The sequence below is a fragment of the Oncorhynchus nerka genome, linkage group LG10 (assembly GCF_034236695.1).
Source record: "Oncorhynchus nerka isolate Pitt River linkage group LG10, Oner_Uvic_2.0, whole genome shotgun sequence".
Lineage (NCBI taxonomy): Eukaryota > Metazoa > Chordata > Actinopteri > Salmoniformes > Salmonidae > Oncorhynchus > Oncorhynchus nerka.
In genome coordinates this window covers 22,399,004-22,425,242 of record NC_088405.1, presented here as the reverse complement: position 1 = coordinate 22,425,242, position 26,239 = coordinate 22,399,004, and the positions used below count along the sequence as shown (strand labels likewise).

The window sequence follows — 26,239 nt, the reverse complement described above, 5'->3', positions numbered from 1 at the left end:
TTCCATGCAGAACCCTTTGCTACAGAGGGTTCTACATGGAACCCAAAAGGGTTCTACCTGGAACCAAAAAGGGTTATCCTATGTGGACAGTCGAAGAACCCTTTTGGAACCCTTTTTCCTAAGCGTGTAGAATTGCATGAGCTCTGAGTGTCATCTCCCTGTGCTGCGGTATAACCCTTTCCTTTGAGGGCATGGTAATCTGCAGCTCTAAAATAGGAGTAATCATCATCCACTTAATTAGGCCCCTGACATTTGCCTGTCTTTTTCTTGTATACAGTAATAAACTATTTTCACAATGGGTCTCTGAAAATATGTGACTTGTCAACATTTGCATTACCATTTTCAATATTACAGGCATCTAATTAGTTAAAACACTCTAGATAACTGATGCCAAAGTACCATGACTACCATGGTAAAATAGTTGTAAATCACCTTCCATTATGTTCTGAGAGAGAGTTGACTGTAATGGCAGTGAATACACTCACTTTGTGCAAATGACTATTACAGGCCAACTTTCCACTGCATGCTCAACATCTATCATTTTGGCCTAATGTTTTAATCCCTGATGGAGAAACACCCTCTTTTCAGCACACATCTCTGCCTCATATCCCTGAATCTGAATGCCCATCCATACTGACCTTCCCTTCAAGTGGGTGTGTGACTTACTGGCACCCTGCCAGCTGCCATGTACCAGTCATCAGTCTTTTTCACAGGGACTAGAACAATGGAGCTTTTAAAGCGGCAGCCATTTTGAGCAGGCTTGGGGCTTCCCACCAAGTCAGTCCAGGCTCTAGGTAGTGGGGCACAATGAGTTGTCTAATATAGTAGTCAAAGATGTTGTCTGTTCCCTCAATCAGTCAAGCAATCAAAATATATTTTATAAAGCCCTTTTTACATCAGCAGTTGTCTCAAAGTGCTTTATAGATACCCTTCTTAAAACCACAAAGAGCAAACAATGCAGAGGCGTAGGCACAGTGCCTAGAAAAACCAAGGAAGAAAATTATTGTGTACCTGTACGGAGTAACCTATTGTATTCAGAGATCGGAGTCACTATTCCTCTATACTTATATTCATATATTCATAAGGAGCCTTATGGACCTAGACATGGCGCTCCGCTACCACTTGCCGTGCAGTAGCAGAGAGAACAGTTTATAACTTGGGTGACTGGAGTCTTTGACAATTTTTAGGGCCTTCCTCTGACACGCCTAGTATATAGGTCATGGATGGCAGGAAGCTTGGCCCCAGTGATGTACTGGGCCGTACGCACTACTCTCTGTAGCGCCTTGCGGTCGGATGCCGAGCAGTTGCCATACCAGGCAGTGATGCAACCGGTCAGGATGCTCTCGATGGTGTAGCTGTAGAACTTTTTGAGGATCTGAGGACCCATGAGAGGGAAAGGGTGTTGTCGTGCCCTCTTCACAACTGTCTTGGTGTGTTTGGACCATGATAGTTTGTTAGTGATGTGGACACCAAGGAACTTGAAACTCTCCACTACAACCCTGTCGATGTGAATGGGGGTGTGTTCTGCCCTCCTTTTTCTGTAGTCCACAATCAGCTCCTTTGTCTTGCTCACGTTGAGGGATAGGTTGTTGTCCTGTTACCACACTGCCAAGTCTCTGACCGCCTCCCTATAGGCTATTCCATCGTTGTTGGTGATCAGGCCTACCACCGTTGTGTCGTCAGCAAACTTAAGGATGGTGTTGGAGTCGTGCCTGGCCATGCAGTCATGAGTGAACCGGGAATACAAGAGGGGACTAAACACTCACCGCTGAGGGGCCCCCGTGTTGAGGATCAGCGTGGCAGATGTGTTGTTGCCTACCCTCACTACCTGCAGGCGGCCTGTCAGGAAGTCCAATATCCAGTTGCAGAGGGGGGGGGGGGTGTTTAGTCCCAGGGTCCTTAGCTTAGTAATGAGCTTTGTGGACACTATGGTGTTGAACGCTGAGCTGTAGTCAACGAACAGCATTCTCACATAGGTGTTCCTTTTGTCCAGGTGGGAAAGGGCAGTGGGGAGTGCCATTGAGATTGTGATTACTGTTTTCTTGCTCAGTCTTATCGAAGAGTACGTGTTCACATAGGAGGGCGTGGCTGTGTTTCAGCTAGGGAGAATATCTCCGGTAACTGAAGGACTGTTGACTCTGGACCCCATTCAGGAGTCTGATAACTGGCAACGTTTCAAGTGCACACTAGCACTATGACCCCTCCCAACAACACAAACTTAATTCAAACATATGTCCTCATGTGTGAGAGAGGTCTATTTACCTATAATTGTTATTCAAGGTTTCTTCTCAGTAATGAACTCCGTGTAGCTGACCATATAATGGCCTTTTGTGTTCAATAGTAATTCTGTTGTGGCTCCTGCAGCAGTTAAAGAGATCAGGACATATTTGTTATTGTTTTACTTGCGGAGTAATTAGGTCATGGTTGTATGTCAATAGCCATTATACAATGTTCCGGTTGGAGTTGTGATTTACCACCACACAAAGTGCATTGGGTATACTTTTTAATGTACACAGATAAAATGAGTATACTGTACAAGAGGGAATATTTCAATAGATATTATATGATGTTATGATGAGAACTTTGTTTTTACCGTCAGGGCACCCAAGTATGTAAGAACAAGATCAACCGAATCCAAGCAATAAGATATTGTATTAAGTGTCCACCTCACTGGGGAAACTATAGCATTGGTTTTCTGTGTACAGTGGTTTGCGAAAGTATTCACCCCCTTGGCATTTTTACTATTTTTTTTGCCTTACAACCTGCAATTATTGTATCATTTGATTTACACAACATGTCTACCACTTTGAAGATGCAAAATATTTTTTATTGTGAAACAAACAAGAAATAAGACCAAAAAAAACAGAACCTGAGCGTGCATAACTTGACTTCGGCGATGTCATTTACAAAATAGCCTCCAACACTATTCAGCAAATTGGATGCAGTCTATCACAGTGCCATCCGTTTTGTCACCAAAGCCCCGCCAAAGCCCTGCCTTATCTCAGCTCACTGGTCACCATAGAAGCACCCACCCGTAGCACGCGCTCCAGCAGATATATTTCACTGCTCATCCCCAACGCCAACACCTACTTTGGCCGCCTTTCCTTCCAGTTCTCTGCTGCCAATGACTGGAACGAATTGCAAAAATCACTGAAGTTGGAGACTTGTATCTCCCTCACTAACTTTAAGCGTCAGCTGTCAGAGCAGCTTACTGGTCGAGGCAGCTGTACACAGCCCATCTGTAAATAGCCCATCCAACCAACTACCTACCTCATCCACATTTGTTTTTGTTTTTCTGCTCTTTTGCACACCAGTATTTATACTTGCACATCCTCATCTGCACATATCTCTCCTGTGTAAATTGCTAAATTGTAATTACTTTGCCACTATTGGCCTATTTATTGCCTTTACCTCCTTACTTCATTTGCACACACTGTATACAGATTTTTCTATTGTGTTATTGACTGTACGATTGTTTATCCCATGTGTAACTCTGTTTTTGTCGCACTGCTTTGCTTTATCTTGGCCAGCTCGTAGTTGTAAATGAGAACTTGTTCTCAGCTGGCCTACTTGGTTAAATAAAGGTGAAATAAAAAAAATAACCCCCCCCCCAAAGTCAATACTTTGTAGAGACACCTTTTGCAGCAATTACAGCTGCAAGTCTCTTGGGGTATATCTCTATAAGCTTGGCACATCTAGCCACTGGTATTTTTGCCCATTCTTCAAGGCAAAACTGCTCAAGCGCCTTCAAGTTGGATGGGTTCCGCTGGTGTACAGCAATCTTTAAGTCATACCACAGATTCTCAATTTGATTGAGGTCTGGGCTTGGACTAGGCCATTCCAAGACATTTAAATGTTTCCCCTTAAACCACTCGAGTGTTGCTTTAGCAGTATGCTTAGGGTCATTGTCCTGCTGAAAGGTGAACCTCCGTCTCAGTCTCAAATCTTTTGAAGACCCTAAACAGGTTTCCCTCAAGAATTTCCCTGTATTTAGCATCATCCATCAGTCCTTGAATTCTGACCAGTTCCCCAGTCCCTGCTGATGAAAAACATCCCCACAGCATGATGCTGCCACCACCATGCTTTACTGTGGGGAAGATATTCTCGGGGTAATGAGAGTTGTTGATTTTGCGCCAGACATAGCATTTTACTTGATGGGAAAAAAGCTACATTTTAGTCTCATCTGACCAGAGTACCTTCTTCCATATGTTTGGGGAGTCTCCCACATGCCTTTTGGCGAACATCAAACGTGTTTGCTTATTTTTTCTTAAACAATGTTTTTTTTCTGGCCACTCTTCCGTAAAGCCCAGCTCTGTGGAGTGTACGGCTTAAAGTGGTCCTATGGACAGATACTCCATCTCTGCTGTGGAGCTTTGCAGCTCCTTCAGGGTTATCTTTGGTGTCTTCGTTGCCACTCTGATTAATGGCCTCCTTGTCTGGTCTGTGAGTTTTGCTGGGCGGCCCTCTCTTGGCAGGTTTGTTGTGGTGCCATATTCTTTCCATTTTTTAATAATGGATTTAATGCTGCTCCGTGAGATGTTCAAAGTTTCAGGTATTTTTTTTATAACCCAACCCTGATCTGTACTTCTCCACAACTTTTCCCCTGAACTTTTTGGAGAGCTCCTTATTGCCGCTTGCTTAGTGGTGTTGCAGACTCTGGGGCCTTTCAGAACAGGTGTGTGTAATACATACATACATACATACATACACACACACACACACATACTGAGATCATGTGACACTTAGATTGCACACAGGTGGACTTTATTTATGTGACTTCTGAAGGTAATTGGTTGCACCAGATCTTATTTAGGGGCTTCTTAGCAAAGGGGGTGAATACATATGCACACACCACTTTTCCATTTTTTATTTTGTAGAATTTTTTGAAACATGTTCTTTTTTTATTTCACTTCACCAATTTGGACTATTTTGTGTAAATCCATTACATGAAATCCCAAATAAAAATCAATCAAAATTACAGGTTGTAATGCAACAATGTAGGAAAAACACCAAGGGGGATGAATACTTTTGCAAGGCACTGTATATCTGAAGATGTCACTGGAGGATAATGATTATCCAATACGTTCTCATTATAACCAAGTGAGCACCCCACTGAGATTAGCAATCAGACGGAACACAATATAAACAACCTTCAGTATGGGACTAGATCAGTCTCTAATTATTGTGTCATTACTATGTAATACCATGGTAGCAAATTAATTATAGCAACCACATTTGTTTCCTGCTTTCCTTTGATTGTTATGTTTGGGTGGATTAGTAACTGAATGCCTGGTCTTATCATAAGTTTAAGTTCCCCCATGGCCATATGATAAACATGATTAGCTTGATAGAGCAAAAGAGAAAGAAATGTGAAATTCTGAGCAACAATGTATAATTTGCTGTTGAATGTATTAATTCTACATCCACACTTCCCCAGTTCAAAGCCGGCGTGTCTTTCTATGGACACATGGTGTAGATCAAATGTGCCCCTATTTTGAGGATCATAATTGGCGGAGTGAAAATACTTTAGAGGTCTCACATCATCAGAGATCCATTAAAGATGACCTGGGACTCCGTCAGCCGTATCACAGTAAATGCACTGAGAGCACATCTTTCAGAAGAGCTGATACACGCTAGGGGTAACATTGATAATGAACATACTGTCTATGTTAGTAACAACGGGCACAGTGTTCGCCTACATAGTTTCCACTAGAAGATTTTCTTTTATAAAACGTAAGTTGCCTTCATTAGCCTACATTTTATTTTATTGGTATTGTCGGATCCCCATTAGCTTTTACCGAAGCAGCAGCTATTCTTCCTGGGGTCCACAAAACACAAAGAAAACAAGAGCAAAACTTACTGTTATTGATGTTGTCCTGCAGTATACACACAATTCCTTTCTAAAGGTTACCATTACAATCTCACAGGGTTGGCCAAGGTCCAAGTGCCCCTGTGATTTGGACAAGCCCTCCAGAAGTACTTTTACATTTTTGATCAATGATTGATTTGGGGCGAAACTGTACCACCAGCCATGGCCTCCCCTGGAAATACTTGTTCTCCCTTTTCCAATTATTATCCTTACAAATAATGGTAATCTTTTCACCATATTGAGCCATTTGGATCCAGCCCAAATATGCCAAGTTATCAGCAGAAAATACCTCTTTACTGGGTTCCCTGTTGGCTTCTCTCCCCCATATGGCTGATCCTGACCATGTACAGTATGTAAATGTATGCGTTGACTTCCCTTGGGAACGTGCTGCTATAATTTATGATTTGCTGTGCAGTGCAATAAATCAGCTAGGTTGGGGCACTAGGTTGGGGCACTGACCCTCTAGGTAAATAAAAATGTCCAATAATCAATGTGTTGCTTTCTTTTACAGTCTCAGCAGAAATGCATCGTAATCTTTGCGTTGGTGTGCTGTTTCGCTGTGCTGGTGGCCTTGATCTTCTCAGCGGTGGATGTCTGGGGAGAGGATGAAGACGGTATAACAGAGGAGAACTGTAACAAGAATTGCAGGTGAGATATCCTCCAGCCATAACAATCTCTCAATTCCCATAGCCCAGTTTTTCTAAAATGATCTTTATGGATTTCACCTAGGATTATCCGATCAAATGGATAGAGAGAGAATGAATGAATGGAATGGTAATCCCCATTTAAATCAATGATCTGTCTGTTCTTTTCATTCTATTTCTATGCATTTAATCTATGCATTTAATCTAGATAACATTACACTGTCTATACACTGTTAATCAAGTACACTATATATACAAAAGTATGTAGACACTCCTTCAAAATAGTGGATTCGGCTATTTCAGTCACACCCATTGCTGACGGTTGTATAAAATCAAGCACACAGCCATGCAATCTCCATAGACAAACATTGCCAGTAGAATGGCCTTACTGAAGAGCTCAGTGACTTTCAAAGTGGCAATGTCATAGGATGCCAACTTTCCAACAAGTCAAGTTTGTCAAATTTATGCCCTACTAGAGGTGCCCCGGTCAACTGTAAGTGCTGTTATTGTGAAGTGGAAACGTCTAGGAGCAACAACGGCTCAGCTGCGAAGTGGTAGGCCACACAAGTTCACATATCTGGACCGCAGAATGCTGAAGTGCATAGCACGTAAAAATAATCTGTCCTCGGCTGCAATACCAACTACCGAGTTCCAAACTACCTCTGGAAGCAGCATAAGCATAATAACTGTTCGTTGGGAGCTTCATGAAATGGGTTTCCATGGCTGAGCAGCCGCACACAAGCCTAAGATCACCATGCACAATGCCAAGCATCGGCTGGAGTGGTGGACTCTGGAGCGGCGGAAATGCATTTTCTGGAGTGATGACAGCAAATGCTCTGGCAAACAAATAAACAAAACACCATCCAACCTAGAACTGAATGAGTAATGCTTAGTCTGAAGCAATTTTTTTACTTTCAAAAGCCAAGAAGAAAAATATATTACAATGATATATTTTACTTTATAAGGACTGAATGCTAAGGCTACTAAGCTTGCTAGGACAAAGACCTACAACTTCAATTAGCACTGATGTGTCGATGCCTTTGAGCCCAACAAATGGCCGGCTACCCCACCCAAATCCAAAGGCCTCGAAGCCCCCTCCTGCTGTTCAGGGCCATCCACTGGTATTTTATACAAGAAATCTGCCAACAGAAATAAAAGCTTCTCCCAAGTGGGTGCCTACTCCCACCTACTCCCATTACCTGCTGCTTGGATTCCACCTGGCAATCTGTTCACCGTCTGTCCTGGTTGTCTCCCCGTCTGGTACAAGTACCCCCCCCCCCCCCCCCCCCCAAGCGTTCACTCTCCTTCAGCCCACATACACTGTTGGGGCTGTGACTCGTAACTTACATGGCTTGCCCAAAGTCGTTAAATATTTTTTCAATCTTGTTTATCTTGCTATTTTGCTATTTGCCTCATGACTCCTGCATGCTTTGTTGACTACACACTTTCTTTACCCAACCATGGGACAGATTGTTTGTTCCCACACTCAGGACTCTGACTATTGGTTACACAGACTTACACAGACTCCCATCCCATTCTAACCACCTCTTGCCGGCTTTGTATTCATTTTACCTGATGAAATTGCTGTACAATATGATCTTGTTGCCATCTGATGCACATTCAGATGTCGTAAATCAGCACTGCAGAGCTTTCCCTGATTGTATTACTGTTGATCAAATCACATTTATTTATATATCAGCTGATGTAAGAAGAGCTATCTCAAAGTGCTGTACAGAAACCCAGTCTAAAACCCCAAACAGCAAGCAATGCAGGTGTAGAAGCACGGTGGCTAGGAAAAACTCCCTAGAAAGGCCAAAACCTAGGAAGAAACCTAGAGAGGAACCAGGCTATGAGGGGTGGCCAGTCCTCTTCTGGCTGTGCCGGGTCTAGATTATAACAGAACATGGCCAAGATGTTCAAATGTTCATAAATGACCAGCATGGTCATAATAATAATCACAGTAGTTGTCGAGGGTGCAACAAGTCAGTTGGCTTTTCATAGCCGATCATTAAGAGTATCTCTACCGCTCCTGCTGTCTCTAGAGAGTTGAAACCAGCAGATCTGGGACAGGTAGCACGTCCGGTAAACAGGTCAGGATTCCATAGCCGCAGGCAGAACAGTTGAAACTGGAGCAGCAGCACGGCCAGGTGGACTGGGGACAGCAAGGAGTCATCATGCCAGGTAGTCCTGAGGCATGGTCCCAGGGCTCAGGTTGATGTTTGATGTTGATGATATCTGGAAATGTGCATGTACACCCTGGCCCATCTACTGTTGCTAGCCCCAATTCTGACTTGTGCTCTGATATCTGCTTGACTGATTTCTGCTCTCGTAAAAGCCTGGGTTTTCTGCACATTAACACTATAAGCTTATTACCTAAAATGGATCAATTGAAAGTGTGGGTTCACAGCTCCAATCCACATCTGTTGGTCATTACTGAGACGTGGTTAAGGAAGAGTGTTTTGAATTCTGATGTTGAATTCTGGTTATAACCTTTTTCGGCAAGGCAGATCTTCCAAAGGTGGGGGAGTGGCAATCTTTACCAAGGATCACCTTCAGTGCTTAGTTGTCTCCAACAAGTCAGTCCCCAAACAATTTGATTTTCTAGTATTAAACTTTAAAATAGCTCTTTGTTGACTGTTGCTGGGTGCTATCGTCCTTCTTCAGCGCCGGCCTGTACCTTACCTGCCCTAAGCTCTCTCCTGGCCCCTTACACTAAGTCTGAATTTGTCCTGTTATGTTACCTAAACTGGGACATGTTTAAACCACCTGACCAAGTCCTAAAGCAATGGGACTCCCTAAATCTTTCTCAGATTATCACAAATCCAACAAGGTATGACTCCAAACACCCAGAAAATGTGGGTGTTTGGGGATCAAGCTTCTTTTTTTATATTTTCAGTGGTTTTGTCAACAAACACGCCCCCATAAAGAAAATGAGACATAAAAACAGGTTCAGCTCCTGGTTTGACCGTGATCTTGCAGAGTTACTCCATCTCAAGAATTGCATTTGGCGAAAGGCTTGGCACATGTATACTCAAGCTGACTGGCTCTCGTTCAGGCAAATTAGAAATAAGTCCACTAAGGCTATCCGGAAGGCCAAAGTTAGTTACTTTAAGGAGCAGTTCTCTCTCTGTGGGTCTAACCCCAAGAAGTTCTGGAAAACCGTTAAAGACCTGGAGAATAAACCCTCTTCACAGCTGCCCATGTCCCTTAAAGTTGATGATGTGGTTGTGTCTGACAGTCAGGATTCCTATTTGACTCAGCCGTGCCTCCTTGTCCATCCAACATTTCCTCATCTTCCACCCCTTCTAATGCGACTAACCCCGATGCTTCTCTCTCTCTTTTTTCCCCTGCCCTGATACAAAGTTTCTCCCTGCAGGCAGTCACTGAGTCCGAGTTGCTAAAGGAGGTCCTGAAACTTGACCCCAAAAAACATCTGGGTCAGACCCTTCTTTAAGTTTGCTGCCCCTATCATCATCAAGCCTCTCTCCAACCTTTTTAACCTGTCTCTCCTTTCTGGGGAGGTTCCCATTGCTTGGAAGGCAGCCACGGTTTGTCCTTGAAACAAAGAGATCCAGCTGATCCTAACTGTTATAAATCCTGTTGTGACTCGGGGGCAGTATTTTCATTTTTGAAAAAAAAAAAAAAAACGTTCCCATAGGAAACGGGATATTTTGTCAGGACAAGATGCTAGAATATGCATATAATTGACAGCTTAGGATAGAAAACACTCTAAAGTTTCCAAAACTGTAAAAATATTGTCTGTGAGTATAACAGAACTGATGTTGTAGGCGAAAGCCTGAGAAAAATCCAATCCGGAAGTGCCCCATGTTTTGAAAGCGCTGGGTTCCAATGAGTCCCTATTGAGCAGTGAATGGGCTATCAACCAGATTACTCTTTCTCCGTATTCCCGAAGGTGTCTACAGCATTGTGACGTAGTTTTACGCATTTATGTTGAAGAATACCCGTAAGCGGCTACATTGCGCAAGTGGTCACCTGATGCTGCCAGAGAGATTCTCGCGTAAAATACAGAGGTAGCCATTACTCCAATCGGTCCTACTGAAAAACGAATTGTCCCGATGGATATATTATTGAATAGATATTTGAAAAACACCTTGAGGATTGATTATAAACAACGTTTGCCATGTTTCTATCGATATTATGGAGCTAATTTGGAATATTTTTCGGCATTTTCGTGACTGCAATTTCTCAGCCAAACGTGAAGAACAAACGGAGCTATTTCGCCCACAAAAATAATATTTTTGGAAAAAAGGAACATTTGCTATCTAACTGGGAGTCTCGTGAGTGAAAACATCCGAAGCTCATCAAAGGTAAACGATTTAATTTGACTGCTTTTCTGATTTCCGTGACCAAGTTACCTGCTGCTAGCTGGACAAAATACTATGCTAGGCTATCGATAAACTTACACAAATGCTTGTCTAGCTTTGGATGTAAAGCACATTTTGAAAATCTGAGATGACAGGGTGATTAACAAAAGGCTAAGCTGTGTCTCAATATATTTCATTTGTGATTTTCATGAATAGGAATATTTTCTAGGGATATTTATGTCCGTTGCGTTATGCTAATTAGTGTCAGGCGATGATTACGCTCCCGCATGCGGGATGGGGAGTCACTAGAGGATTTATAGGACCATTTCTATTTTGCCCCGTTTATCAAAAGTGTTGGAAAAACGTGTCAATAATCAATTGACTGGCTAGACGGTACACTGTCCATCTCTCAGCATATATCAAAGCTGCAGGCTATAGTTAAATCTAGACTTGGCTTCATCTATCATAGTCGCTCCTCCTCACCACAGCTGCCAAACTAACCCTGATTCAGATGACCACCATACCCATGCTAGATTACAGAGACACAATCTATAGATCGGCAGGTAAGGGTGCTCTCGAGCGGCTAGATGTACTTTACCATTCGGCCATCAGATTTGCCACCAATGCTACTTATAGGACACATCACTGCACTCTTTACTCCTCTGTAAAGTGGTCATTTCTGTATACTTGTCACAAGACCCACTGGTTGATGATTATTTATAAAACCCTCTTAGGTCTCACTCCCTCTATCTGAGATACATACTGCAGCCCTCATCCTCCACATACAATACCCGTTCTGCCAGTCACATCCTGTCCCCAAAGCACACATATCCCTGGGTCACTTGTCTTTTCGGTTCGCTGCAGTTAGCGACTGGAACGAGCTGCAACAAACACTCAAACTGGACAGTTTTATCTCAAATCTCTTCAAATCATGGACACTCTTACTGACAGTTGTGGCTGCTTTGTGTGATGTATTGTTGTTTCTACCTTGTCCTTTGCTGTTGTCTGTGCCCAATAATGTTTGTACCATGTTTTGTGCTGCTCCCATGTTGTCATGTTTTGTTTCTACCATGCTGTGTTGCTGCCTTGCTATCTTATTTTCTTAGATCTCTATGTAGTGTTGTGTTGTCTCTCTTGTCGTGATGTGTGTTTTGTCCTATATTTTTATATACATATATATTAAATCCCAGCCCCTGTCACCACAGGAGGCCTTTTGCCTTTTGGTAGGCCGTCATTGTAAGTAAGAATTTGTTATTAACTAACTTGCCTAGTTAAATAAAGGTTAACTAAAATATTTAATAAATAAAAATGAATCTCGCATCACCACCTGGCAGACAAATATGGGTTCGGCGGATGCCAGGGGAATGCTACCTGCCCCAATGCATAGTGCCAAATGTAAAGTTTGGTGGAGGAATAATGGTCTGGGGTAGTTTTTCATGGTTCGGGCTATGTCCCTTAGTTCTAGTGAAGGGAAATCTCAATGCTACAGCATACAATGACATTCTAGACAATTCTGTGCTTCCAACTTTGTGGTAACAGTTTGTGGAAGGCCCTTTCCTGTTTCAGCATGACATTACCCCCGTGCACAAAGCGAGGTCAGAAATGGTTTGTCGAGATCGGTGTGGAATAACTTGACTGGCCTGCACAGAGCCCTGACCTCAACCCCATCGAACACCTTTGGGATGAAATAGAACGCCGGTTGCAAGCCAGGCCTAATCGCCCTACATCCGTGCCCGGCCTCACTAATTCTCTTGCAGCTTAATGGAAGCAAATCCCAGCAGCAATGTTCCAACATCTAGTGGAAAGCTAGTGTCCTAACAGAGTCTGTTATTGCAGCGAAGGAGGGACTAACTCCATATTAATGCCCATGATTTTGAAATAAGATGTTCGACGAACAGGTGTCCACATAAATGGCCTTCTGTTGGGCTGCATCGATGACAGGGCACATCTGAAAGCATTGTGTGAGAAATAATCTATTTTGAGCGATGGGTTTGTTTGAGGAAGTTAGAAATCCACTGTGCTCATTCAGAGTGGAACCTATCCCCTTTGCCTAGTAAGCTAAGTCAGTGTGGTGTAGAGAAAATGTAATACTTTGATCAAGACATTAATGTCAATTATGGGGATCATAGTTCTCCAAATCTGGCATATATACACAATTTTGTATGTGTCATAGGCCAAGACCTTTATGAGGCAGGAATCTTGTATTGCTTGTATTCAGGAAGTCTGCTTCAGGGGGAAAATTAGATTACTTTTTGGATTAGGGCACATAGGCTTTGTAAACAGAATATTTCATCAAATGAATATCCTGTGTGCAGGATAAACTTCTGTGCTGCGTCAGACCTTTTCCCAGATTAGGGCTGCAGTGTGCCAGAGAGGAGTTCATAATGATCGACATGGTGCTGCTTCCTTCCTTATGACTCTTTGTAAACTGTCAGCATTTGGAGCCACTATTGACCAGTGCTACATTTCACTGCTGTTAACTTGGTCTATTTCAGGACCTCCTGTATCTTGCCATGTCTGATCCCATTGGCTCCTGCTGTTTTAGCATTAATTGTCTGGGATTATGCATGGAGTGCTGTTTTAGAATGATTGGGGTTCTGTTCATGATGAAATTTTGCCATGCCATGGTAGAGCTTAGTGAACGTAATGTTCCGTGAGCAGTATGGGGGTTGATAGCATCTCTTTACAGCTCTTTCACTTCAAGAGTGCTGAAGTACTTTTTATACTTTTCAGACTAATAATAATTTGAGGGGTGCTTATATTTGTTATTTTACAAACAAGTGTAATGGAACTGTGTTTCTTGCATAGCCCAACTCCCCAACTACCATTGTACAGCTCCCCTGGAGCAATTAGGGTTAAGTGCCTAGCTTTTACTTATTTGACCCTTATTTTACCAGGTAAGTTGACTGAGAACACATTCTCATTTACAGCAACAACCTGGGGAATAGATACAGGGGATGGGGGGTGATGAATGAGCTAATTGGAAGCTGGGGATGATTAGGTAGCCATGATAGGAGGACCATATTGAGAATACAGCCAGGAGACCGGGGTTAATGCCCCTACTCTTACAATAAGTGCCATGGGATCTTTAGTGACCACAGACAGTCAGGACACCTGTTTAACGCCCCATCCGAAGACAGCACCCTACACAGGCCAATGGGATATCTTATTTTAGACCAGAGGAAAGAGTGATTCCTACACCACTTCCAGCAGTATCTGGTCTCCCATTCAGAGACTGACCAGGACCAATCCTGCTTAGCTTCAGAGGCATGCCAGCAGTGGGATGCAGTGTGGTATGTTTGCTCAAGGGCACAGCGGCAGATGTTTTACCTTGTAGGCTCTGGTATACTGTTTGAGCTCCTATTTCCTGTCTCGCATAAGTAATGTCAAATTGTCAACCTATACCCGATTGTCAAACTGTGCAACTGCAATACAAGGTGTATTAAGCTATTAGTGTCTAACATCAACTAATGCATTATTGCAATGATATTCTACCTCACAACTTTAGTTTAATCCAAAGATTCCTGTAGCCAATTAGATGCGATCATATTGTGCATTGCTGTACTTGTCTAACAGCTGGTATTGAATGTCTGTTGACGAGGTACATATTGATCCAAGGCTGTGTAGTGGCAGACTAGAAACTAAATCATGTAGTTTCCGGATGGTGATGGACCTAGAAAAGGGTTAGTGGTCTCATTTACTGGTAGACCTTAGATTTGAATCAATCTTTGGAATCCACTGCTCCTGATAATGCTGTAGGAGAACTAGACTGTTTATTTACTTTGTACAAGACTTTATACATGGAAGTCCCCATCAAATGTTTGTTTTAATGTCACCTAAACTGTATAATGAATCAAGGGGCATAAGAACAGTTTGTCAAACATGTGTTTTTGGCTACTAATTACCAGTGCAGTCAGTATTCACCCAGTGCCCTATAAAGGAATGATGACTGTTTACTATTTCTGGCAGACCTTCAGTCAGTAGCATCCAAGACACTCTACCTGGGTCATATTCTATACAGTAACCAAACAGGCTCAAAGTTCTGCCAGCATCTGGAGTCTGAATTAATGGATTGTCTTAGCCATTGACAGCAGTATTATAACTCAATGAAACTCCAGGGCTGAAACATACTAAATCCAGTCTCAGGCCCAGGCAGTGAGATTCTTACATTTTATTTCTAAATCAAATCAAATCAAATCAAATAAATGTTTATTTGTCACATACACATGGTTAGCAGATGTTAATGCGAGTGTAGCGAAATGCTTGTGCTTCTAGTTCCGACAATGCAGTAATAACCAACAAGTAATCTAACTAACAATTCCAAAACTACTGTCTTATACACAGTGTAAGGGGATAAAGAATATGTACATAAAGATATATGAATGAGTGATGGTACAGAGCAGCATAGGCAAGATACAGTAGATGGTATCGAGTACAGTATATACAGTGCCTTGCGAAAGTATTCAGCCCCCTTGAACTTTGCGACCTTTTGCCACATTTCAGGCTTCAAACATAAAGATATAAAACTGTATTTTTTTTGTGAAGAATCAACAACAAGTGGGACACAATCATGAAGTGGAACGACATTTATTGGATATTTCAAACTTGTTTAACAAATCAAAAACTGAAAAATTGGGCGTGCAAAATTATTCAGCCCCTTTACTTTCAGTGCAGCAAACTCTCTCCAGAAGTTCAGTGAGGATCTCTGAATGATCCAATGTTGACCTAAATGACTAATGATGATAAATACAATCCACCTGTGTGTAATCAAGTCTCCGTATAAATGCACCTGCACTGTGATAGTCTCAGATGTCCGTTAAAAGCGCAGAGAGCATCATGAAGAACAAGGAACACACCAGGCAGGTCCGAGATACTGTTGTGAAGAAGTTTAAAGCCGGATTTGGATACAAAAAGATTTCCCAAGCTTTAAACATCCCAAGGAGCACTGTGCAAGCGATAATATTGAAATGGAAGGAGTATCAGACCACTGCAAATCTACCAAGACCTGGCCGTCCCTCTAAACTTTCAGCTCATACAAGGAGAAGACTGATCAGAGATGCAGCCAAGAGGCCCATGATCACTCTGGATGAACTGCAGAGATCTACAGCTGAGGTGGGAGACTCTGTCCATAGGACAACAATCAGTCGTATATTGCACAAATCTTTTTACTAGTTTCTACATTGCAGAATAATAGTGAAGACATCAAAACTATGAAATAACACATATGGAATCATGTAGTAACCAAGAAAGTGTTAAACAAATCTTTGAGATTCTTCAAACTAGCCACCTTTGTCTTGATGACAGCTTTGCACACTATTGGTATTACCTGGATACAAACTGATGCTATACAGAATCATCATAGCTACTTTACCAGGCTCATTATACCTACAGTGAGCTACAAAAGTATTGGGACAATTATACATTTTTATTTTATTTGTTTAATCTATACTCCACCACTTTGGATTTGAATGATACAATGACTGAGGTTAAAGTGCAGACTGTAAGCTTTAATTAGAAGGCATTTTCATCCATATCAGGTGAACCGTTTAGAAATTACAGGTCTTTTTGTACATAGTCCCCCCCAAATTCACTTATGTGTATTAAAGTAGTCAAAAGTTTAGTATTTGGTACCATATTCCTAACTTGCAATGATTACATAAAGCTTGTGACTCTACAAAACTTGTTGGAGGCATTTGCTGTTTGTTTTGGTTGTGTTAAAGATTATTTTGTGCCCAATAGAAATGAATGGTAAGTAATGTATTGTATCATTTTGGAGTCACTTTAGTTGTAAATAAGAATATAATATGTTTCTAAACCAGGGGAGCATCTTTGGTTTTAGAAGTGGGAGGGGCAAAAAAAAGTGAAATCAAAATCTATTTTATATTTGAGATTCTTTAAAGTGGCTACCCTTTGCCTTGATGACAGATTTGCACACTCTTGGCATTCTCTCAACCAGCTTCATGAGGTAGTCACCTGGAATGCATTTCAATTAACAGGTGTGCCTTGTTAAAAGTTCATTTGTGGCCTCCCGGGTGGCGCAGTGGTTAAGGGTGCTGTACTGCAGCGCCAGCTGTGTTCCCTGGTACTCTGGGTTCCCGCCCAGGCTCTGTCGTAACCGGCCGCGACCGGGAGGTCCGTGGGGCGACGCACAATTGGCCTAGCATCGTCCGGGTTGGGGAGGGCTTGGGGGTTGGGATGTCTTATCGCGCACCAGCGACTCCTGTGGCGGGCCGGGCGCAGTGCGCGCTAACCAAGGTTGCCAGGTGCACGGTGTTTCCTCCGACACATTGGTGCGGCTGGCTTCCGGGTTGGATGTGCGCTGTGTTAAGAAGCAGTACGGCTTGGTTGGGTTGTGTATTGGAGGATGCATGACTTTCAGCCCGTACGGGAGCTGTAGCGATGAGACAAGATAGTAGCTACTAAAAACAATTGGATACCACGAAATTGGGGAGAAAAAAATATGATAAAAAAAAAAAAAGTAAAGTTAATTTGCATTTGAGCCAGTCAGTTGTGTTGTGACAAGGTATACAGAATATAGCCCTTTGGTAAAAGATGGCAAGAACAACTCAAATAAGCAAAGAGAAATGACAATCCATCATTACTTTAAGACATTTAAGACAACAAGTTTTTTTCAATTAGTAGGTGTGGGTGTGTCCAAACATTTGACTGGTACTGTATCTGTATTTGAGTATTCTCAGCAATTGTATTTTTTTTATTTGACCGTTTATTTTACCAGGCAAGTCAATTAAGAACAAATTCGGCCTGGCAAGCGGCATAAGACCTCCCGTGGGCAATGGGGGCGGGGATTTAAAGTGTAAGACAAGATGGACAACAGCAATATATCAGACATTATAATACTATTATAATACTTTTTTCATGACTTACGTCATCGTACTATATGTGAATTTGCCTATTCCTATTGGGATGTCATAAAGAATACATGAAAACACTGATCAATTCCAGGCATATCTAGCTCGTCATCTACCATGGGTCTCATTCACATTCACAGAGCCTTGGCTGCTACTATCAAAATAGTTTCCACCATTTAACATGCCAGTCTGCTCCAGTGTGTCTGCCTGGACAGGCTTCCTGCTCGTTTGCAGAGCCGTTGGGTTTAACTGGATTTCTTCGTTAGCAGCTCTGTGCGTGTCATGGATGCACCACTGAAGGACATCAACAACACTGAAATCAGCCTTTCAGTTAGGTGGGAAGGATTTCATTGTCATTCCAGAGATTTAAAACTTCAGCTTTCACTTTGAAAATTACTGAAGTTTCCTCCACTTGGGTATCAAGTAATACACACAGCTGCACATTGGTATTTCAAATGAGGGTGGCCTAATGTGCACGCCGTGTAAATAAATCTATGGATGTCCTTAGTGCTGAAACAAATGCTCTCCTCACTTTACAGAGACCTGCTTGCTGTTAGAGGCATACATAATCCCTGTGCATTATTTATTGAGTGAAATGGGTTGTTGTTTTTTCTCATTAAGATGACGTGTTCTTCTTCCCTGGTCTTCCCCACTTTTGTGTTTCCTATTCTAATGGTAAATAATGCATGGAGTGACTGTTCATTTTATCAGTCTCTGAATGTTGCATGCTATTTCCAGAGTTTGCTTGTTTGTGTGTTATTGCATGTTGTCTATTCATGTTTTAGAGATTTAAAGCTTACAGAATAATCTACCATACTTTCCTGATCCTAACTTAAATCAATCCAAGTTCATTTCACAAACACATTTGTTTGACTACCATTCTCTTTGGGATATGTAGTGCTTTACTTATGCAACATATGAACAACTTAGTGTCCTTTACCATATTCCTTTTCTCCAACGTTATGACCTGATTTCAAGTGGTTAGTCACCCAGTCACGTTTTCTGGTACGCCACCGGTCAATTTGGTTTTGCAGCACTGACGGTATTTTGTCTGCTTGCTGACTCAACCGGGGCCAGGAACTGAATGTCTGCTCAACATCTCACTTGACTTGCCCTATTACCGTTTTATGTGATTAACTGTGTTTTCCTCCAAATGTTTTTTATATATATTTTTGGGGGTTACCCCCTTTTTTCTCCCCAATTTCGTGGTGTCCAATTGTCCCATCATTGCAACTCCCGTACGGACTCGGGAGAGGCGAAGGTTGAGATCCGTGCGTCCAACGAAACACGACCCCGCCAAGCCGCACTGATTCTTGACACAATGCCTGCTTAATCTGGAAGTCCGCCTCACCAATGTGTCGAAGGAAACACCATACACCTGGCGACCTTGTCAGCGTGCATCCCCCCAGCCCACCACAGGAGTGGCTAGAGTGCTGCAGTGCCTTAGACCGCTGTGCCACTCTGGAGGCGTTTTCCTCCAATATTCAACCATTTCCCAGCATGAAGAATGTTTGCTCGGTATTGGATTGGTATGAATCAATGATCTGGCAAGATAAAGCAGAAGCAATTTAGTTTTTTGTAATTTTGTGATGCATTTTTATAATTATACAGATAAGAAAGAACAGGTAGAGGGAAAAACATACACTAATCCTCTACCAGATCAAACCCACTCCAACCCCCCATGCTCTAACAGAACATACACTAATCCTCTACCAGATCAAACCCACCCCAACCCCCCCATGCTCTAACAGAACATACACTAATCCTCTACCAGATCAAACCCACCCCAACCCCCCCATGCTCTAACAGAACACACACTAATCCTCTACCAGATCAAACCCACCCCAACCCCCCATGCTCTAACAGAACACACACTAATCCTCTACCAGATCAAACCCACCCCAACCCCCATGCTCTAACAGAACACACACTAATCCTCTACCAGATCAAACCCACCCCAACCCCCATGCTCTAACAGAACACACACTAATCCTCTACCAGATCAAACCCACTCCAACCCCCATGCTCTAACAGAACACACACTAATCCTCTACCAGATCAAACCCACCCCAACCCCCCATGCTCTAACAGAACACACACTAATCCTCTACCAGATCAAACCCACCCCAACCCCCCATGCTCTAACAGAACACACACTAATCCTCTACCAGATCAAACCCACCCCAACCCCCATGCTCTAACAGAACATACACTAATCCTCTACCAGATCAAACCCACTCCAACCCCCATGCTCTAACAGAACATACACTAATCCTCTACCAGATCAAACCCACTCCAACCCCCATGCTCTAACAGAACACACACTAATCCTCTACCAGATCAAACCCACCCCAACCCCCATGCTCTAACAGAACACACACTAATCCTCTACCAGATCAAACCCACCCCAACCCCCCATGCTCTAACAGAACACACACTAATCCTCTACCAGATCAAACCCACCCCAACCCCCATGCTCTAACAGAACACACACTAATCCTCTACCAGATCAAACCCACTCCAACCCCCATGCTCTAACAGAACACACACTAATCCTCTACCAGATCAAACCCACTCCAACCCCCCATGCTCTAACAGAACACACACTGATCCTCTACCAGATCAAACCCACTCCAACCCCCCATGCTCTAACAGAACATACACTAATCCTCTACCAGATCAAACCCACTCCAACCCCCATGCTCTAACAGAACACACACTAATCCTCTACCAGATCAAACCCACTCCAACCCCCCATGCTCTAACAGAACATACACTAATCCTCTACCAGATCAAACCCACTCCAACCCCCATGCTCTAACAGAACACACACTAATCCTCTACCAGATCAAACCCACTCCAACCCCCATGCTCTAACAGAACACACACTAATCCTCTACCAGATCAAACCCACTCCAACCCCCATGCTCTAACAGAACACACACTAATCCTCTACCAGATCAAACCCACTCCAACCCCCCCATGCTCTAACAGAACACACACTAATCCTCTACCAGATCAAACCCACTCCAACCCCCATGCTCTAACAGAACACACACTAATCCTCTACCAGATCAAACCCACTCCAACCCCCCATGCTCTAACAGAACACACACTGATCCTCTACCAGATCAAACCCACTCCAACCCCCATGCTCTAACAGAACATACACTAATCCTCTACCAGATCAAACCCACTCCAACCCCCATGCTCTAACAGAACATACACTAATCCTCTACCAGATCAAACCCACTCCAACCCCCCATGCTCTAACAGAACACACACTAATCCTCTACCAGATCAAACCCACTCCAACCCCCCATGCTCTAACAGAACATACACTAATCCTCTACCAGATCAAACCCACTCCAACCCCCATGCTCTAACAGAACACACACTAATCCTCTACCAGATCAAACCCACTCCAACCCCCATGCTCTAACAGAACACACACTAATCCTCTACCAGATCAAACCCACTCCAACCCCCCATGCTCTAACAGAACACACACTGATCCTCTACCAGATCAAACCCACTCCAACCCCCATGCTCTAACAGAACATACACTAATCCTCTACCAGATCAAACCCACTCCAACCCCCATGCTCTAACAGAACATACACTAATCCTCTACCAGATCAAACCCACTCCAACCCCCATGCTCTAACAGAACACACACTAATCCTCTACCAGATCAAACCCACTCCAACCCCCATGCTCTAACAGAACATACACTAATCCTCTACCAGATCAAACCCACTCCAACCCCCATGCTCTAACAGAACACACACTAATCCTCTACCAGATCAAACCCACTCCAACCCCCCATGCTCTAACAGAACACACACTAATCCTCTACCAGATCAAACCCACTCCAACCCCCATGCTCTAACAGAACATACACTAATCCTCTACCAGATCAAACCCACTCCAACCCCCATGCTCTAACAGAACACACACTAATCCCCTACCAGATCAAACCCACTCCAACCCCCCATGCTCTAACAGAACACACACTAATCCTCTACCAGATCAAACCCACTCCAACCCCCCATGCTCTAACAGAACATACACTAATCCTCTACCAGATCAAACCCACTCCAACCCCCATGCTCTAACAGAACATACACTAATCCTCTACCAGATCAAACCCACTCCAACCCCCATGCTCTAACAGAACATACACTAATCCTCTACCAGATCAAACCCACTCCAACCCCCCATGCTCTAACAGAACATACACTAATCCTCTACCAGATCAAACCCACTCCAACCCCCATGCTCTAACAGAACAGACACTGATCCCCTACCAGATCAAACCCACCCCAACCCCCATGCTCTAACAGAACATACACTAATCCTCTACCAGATCAAACCCACTCTAACCCCCCATGCTCTAACAGAACACACACTGATCCTCTACCAGATCAAACCCACTCCAACCCCCATGCTCTAACAGAACACACACTAATCCTCTACCAGATCAAACCCACCCCAACCCCCATGCTCTAACAGAACATACACTGATCCTCTACCAGATCAAACCCACTCCAACCCCCATGCTCTAACAGAACACACACTGATCCTCTACCAGATCAAACCCACTCCAACCCCCCATGCTCTAACAGAACACACACTAATCCTCTACCAGATCAAACCCACTCCAACCCCCATGCTCTAACAGAACACACACTAATCCTCTACCAGATCAAACCCACTCCAACCCCCCCATGCTCTAACAGAACACACACTGATCCTCTACCAGATCAAACCCACTCCAACCCCCATGCTCTAACAGAACATACACTAATCCTCTACCAGATCAAACCCACTCCAACCCCCCATGCTCTAACAGAACACACACTAATCCTCTACCAGATCAAACCCACTCCAACCCCCATGCTCTAACAGAACATACACTAATCCTCTACCAGATCAAACCCACTCCAACCCCCATGCTCTAACAGAACACACACTAATCCTCTACCAGATCAAACCCACTCCAACCCCCATGCTCTAACAGAACACACACTAATCCTCTACCAGATCAAACCCACTCCAACCCCCATGCTCTAACAGAACACACACTAATCCTCTACCAGATCAAACCCACTCCAACCCCCATGCTCTAACAGAACACACACTAATCCTCTACCAGATCAAACCCACCCCAACCCCCATGCTCTAACAGAACACACACTGATCCCCTACCAGATCAAACCCACCCCAACCCCCATGCTCTAACAGAACACACACTAATCCTCTACCAGATCAAACCCACTCCAACCCCCATGCTCTAACAGAACACACACTAATCCTCTACCAGATCAAACCCACCCCAACCCCCATGCTCTAACAGAACACACACTAATCCTCTACCAGATCAAACCCACCCCAACCCCCATGCTCTAACAGAACACACACTAATCCTCTACCAGATCAAACCCACTCCAACCCCCATGCTCTAACAGAACACACATTGATCCCCTACCAGATCAAACCCACCCCAACCCCCATGCTCTAACAGAACACACATTGATCCCCTACCAGATCAAACCCACTCCAACCCCCATGCTCTAACAGAACACACATTGATCCCCTACCAGATCAAACCCACCCCAACCCCCCATGCTCTAACAGAACACACACTGATCCCCTACCAGATCAAACCCACCCCAACCCCCATGCTCTAACAGAACACACACTGATCACCTACCAGATTAAACCCACCCCAACCCCCCATGCTCGAACAGAACACACACTGATCCCCTACCAGATCAAACCCACCCCAACCCCCATGCTCTAACAGAACACACACTGATCCCCTACCAGATTAAACCTACCCCAATGCTCCAACAGAGCCCCACCCCAAAACCAGACTGAAAGCAGGTATTATATAGAATTTGAGTTATATATACAGTTGAAGTCGGAAGTTTACATGCACTTAGGTTGGAGACATTAAAACTCGTTTGTCAACCACTCCACAAATTTCTTGTTAACAAACTATAGTTTTGGCAAGTAGGTTAGGACATCTACTTTGTGCATGACACAAGTAATTTACAACAATTGTTTACATACAGATTATTTCACTGTATCACAGTGGGTCAGAAGTGTACATACGAAGTTGACTGTGCCTTTCGACAGCTTGGAAAATTGCAGAAAATTATATCATGGCTTTAGAAGCTTCTGCCTACCTTCAAACTCAGTGCCTCTTTGCTTGACATCATGGGAAAATCAGCCAAGACCTCAGAAGAAAAATTGTAGACTTCCACAAGTCTGGCTCATCCTTGGGAGCAATTTACAAATGCCTGAAGGTACCACGTTCATCTGTACAAACAATAGTACGCAAGTATAAGCACCATGGGACCACACAGCCGTCATACCGCTCAGGAAGGAGACGCGTTCTGTCGCCTTGAGATGAACGTACTTTGGTGCGTTCAAAGTGGTGATCCTAACTGACCTGAGGGAATTTGTATGAGGATTAAATGTCAGGAATTGTAAAAAACTAGGTTTAAATGTATTTGGCTATGGTATATGTAAACTTCAACTGTGTGTGTGTGTGTGCGAGAGAGAGAGAGAGAGAGAGAGAGTCAAACAAAAAGTAAACAAGAGTAAAAATAGTGATACAAATTCCAATTTGGGTTTGTTTATGGAGTTGTGAAAGTAGCTGGGTCCATGTCTTCTACAAAGGATAGGAAAGGAGGCCAGATATTATAATGTAATTGCAGATCCGCTAATGGAGTAGCACATTTTCTCTGGCTTGATGTTGCATGCCTTCCTTTATCCAATGGCTAAAGGTAGGAGGAAACCCATTCTTCAGAGCCATTCGGGTTTGATAAAAGCATGCAGTGTGTCTAAAGCACTCAGGCTGACACACTAATTCCAATATGTTTACCTTATATTCAGCACTCCTGCTGGGCTAGAATGGGGTTTGAAACATTAAGGAGAGCAACTGAATTTGCAATGTACAGAAATGTACTGCGTGGTGTGTCTATGAAATTGAAATAGAACACATTCTTGGCAGATGTAACACAGTTCTTTAGAAGATTTAATTCAATTACTTATGATCAATTAGCTTTGATGATGTCCTTATGGACCAGCACACAGTTTGACGTACATCTGTGTTCGTTAGGTCGGATCTGTGTTTGTTTTCAGGTTGCTATGACAGCCTAAGTCACTGATATATGTTTCACTTAGACCTGGATACATTCATGGAGAGACAATAGACACTGTGTTTCTAAAATGTATTTCAAGTTTTAATGTCATGTGCACTGAACTGCCTTTCTTGCAAGCTCCAAACCCCCAAATGCAGTAATCAATATCAATGTACCACTAAAAATAACATAACAAAAACACACAACAAATAAGAACATGAGAAAGTAAGCTATGTACTGTACAGGGTCAGTTCCAATACTATATAAACAATGTGCAGGGATACTGGAGTGATACTATGTATTAGGGTCAGGTGACTAGGCATCAGGATATATGATGCGTAATTGATTGTATACGCACACGTGTGTGAGTCCTGTGAGTGTGCATACAGAGGGTGCAGAAATAAAACACGGGTCAACTCAGTCCGTGTAGCCATTCTGTTAGCTATTTACCAGTCTTATGGCTTGGGGATTGAAGCTGTTCAGGAGCCTATTGGTGTCCAGACTTTTATTAAATCCCTTATTTATTTATTTTACTTTTTTTAATCCCTTTTTCTCCCCAAATTCATGGTATCCAATTGGTAGTTACAGTCCTGTCCCATCGCTACAACTTCCGTACGGACTCAGGAGAGGCAACCCAGCCAAGCCGCATGGCTTCTTGACACAACACCCGCTTAACCCCGAAGCCAGCTGCACCAATGTGTCAGAGGAAACACCGTACACCTGGCAACCGTGTCAGTGTCCATTGCGCCCGGCCATCCACAGGAGTTGCTAATGCGCGATGGGACAGGAACATTCCTGCTGTCCAAACCCTCCTCTAACCCAGACAACACTGGGCCAATTGTGCGTCGCCCCATGGGTCTCCCGATCCCGGCTGGTTACGACAGAGCCTGGACTCGAACCAGGATCTCTAGTGGCACAGGTAGCAGTGCCTTAGACCACTACGCCACTCGGGAAGCCCCATTGGTGTCAGACTTGATGCACCGGTACCGCTTGCCATGCGGAAGCAGAGAAAACAGTCTATGGCTTGGGTGGCTGGAGTCTTTAACAATTCTCCGGGCCTTCCTTTCACACCGCCTGATGTAGAGGTCCTGGATGGCAGGGAGCTTGGCCCTAATGATGTACTTGGCTGTCCGCACCACCCTCTGTAGTGCCATGCGATCGAGACTGGTGCTGTTGCCATACTAAGCAGTGATGCAGCCAGTCAAGATGCCCTCAATGGTGCAGCTGCAGAACTTTGAGGATTTGAGGGTCCATGCCAAACGTTTTCAACCTCCTGAGGGGGAAGAGGCACTGTCCTGCCTTCTTCACAACTGCGCATGTGTGAGTGGACCATTTTAATTCCTTAATCATTTGGATACCGAGGAACTTGAAGCTCTCA

General features: G+C 43.6%; 1 protein-coding gene across 1 annotated transcript in view; it reads left to right on the top strand.

Annotated features, from left to right (window-relative positions):
* LOC115135024 (inactive phospholipase D5-like) overlaps window positions 1-26,239 on the top strand; it is a 64,580-nt gene that overhangs the window by 13,407 nt on the left and 24,934 nt on the right. The window contains exon 2 of the mRNA XM_029669214.2: window positions 6,381-6,517. Coding sequence (XP_029525074.1) covers window positions 6,381-6,517 — 137 coding nt within the window. The remainder of the gene's footprint in view (window positions 1-6,380; window positions 6,518-26,239) is intronic.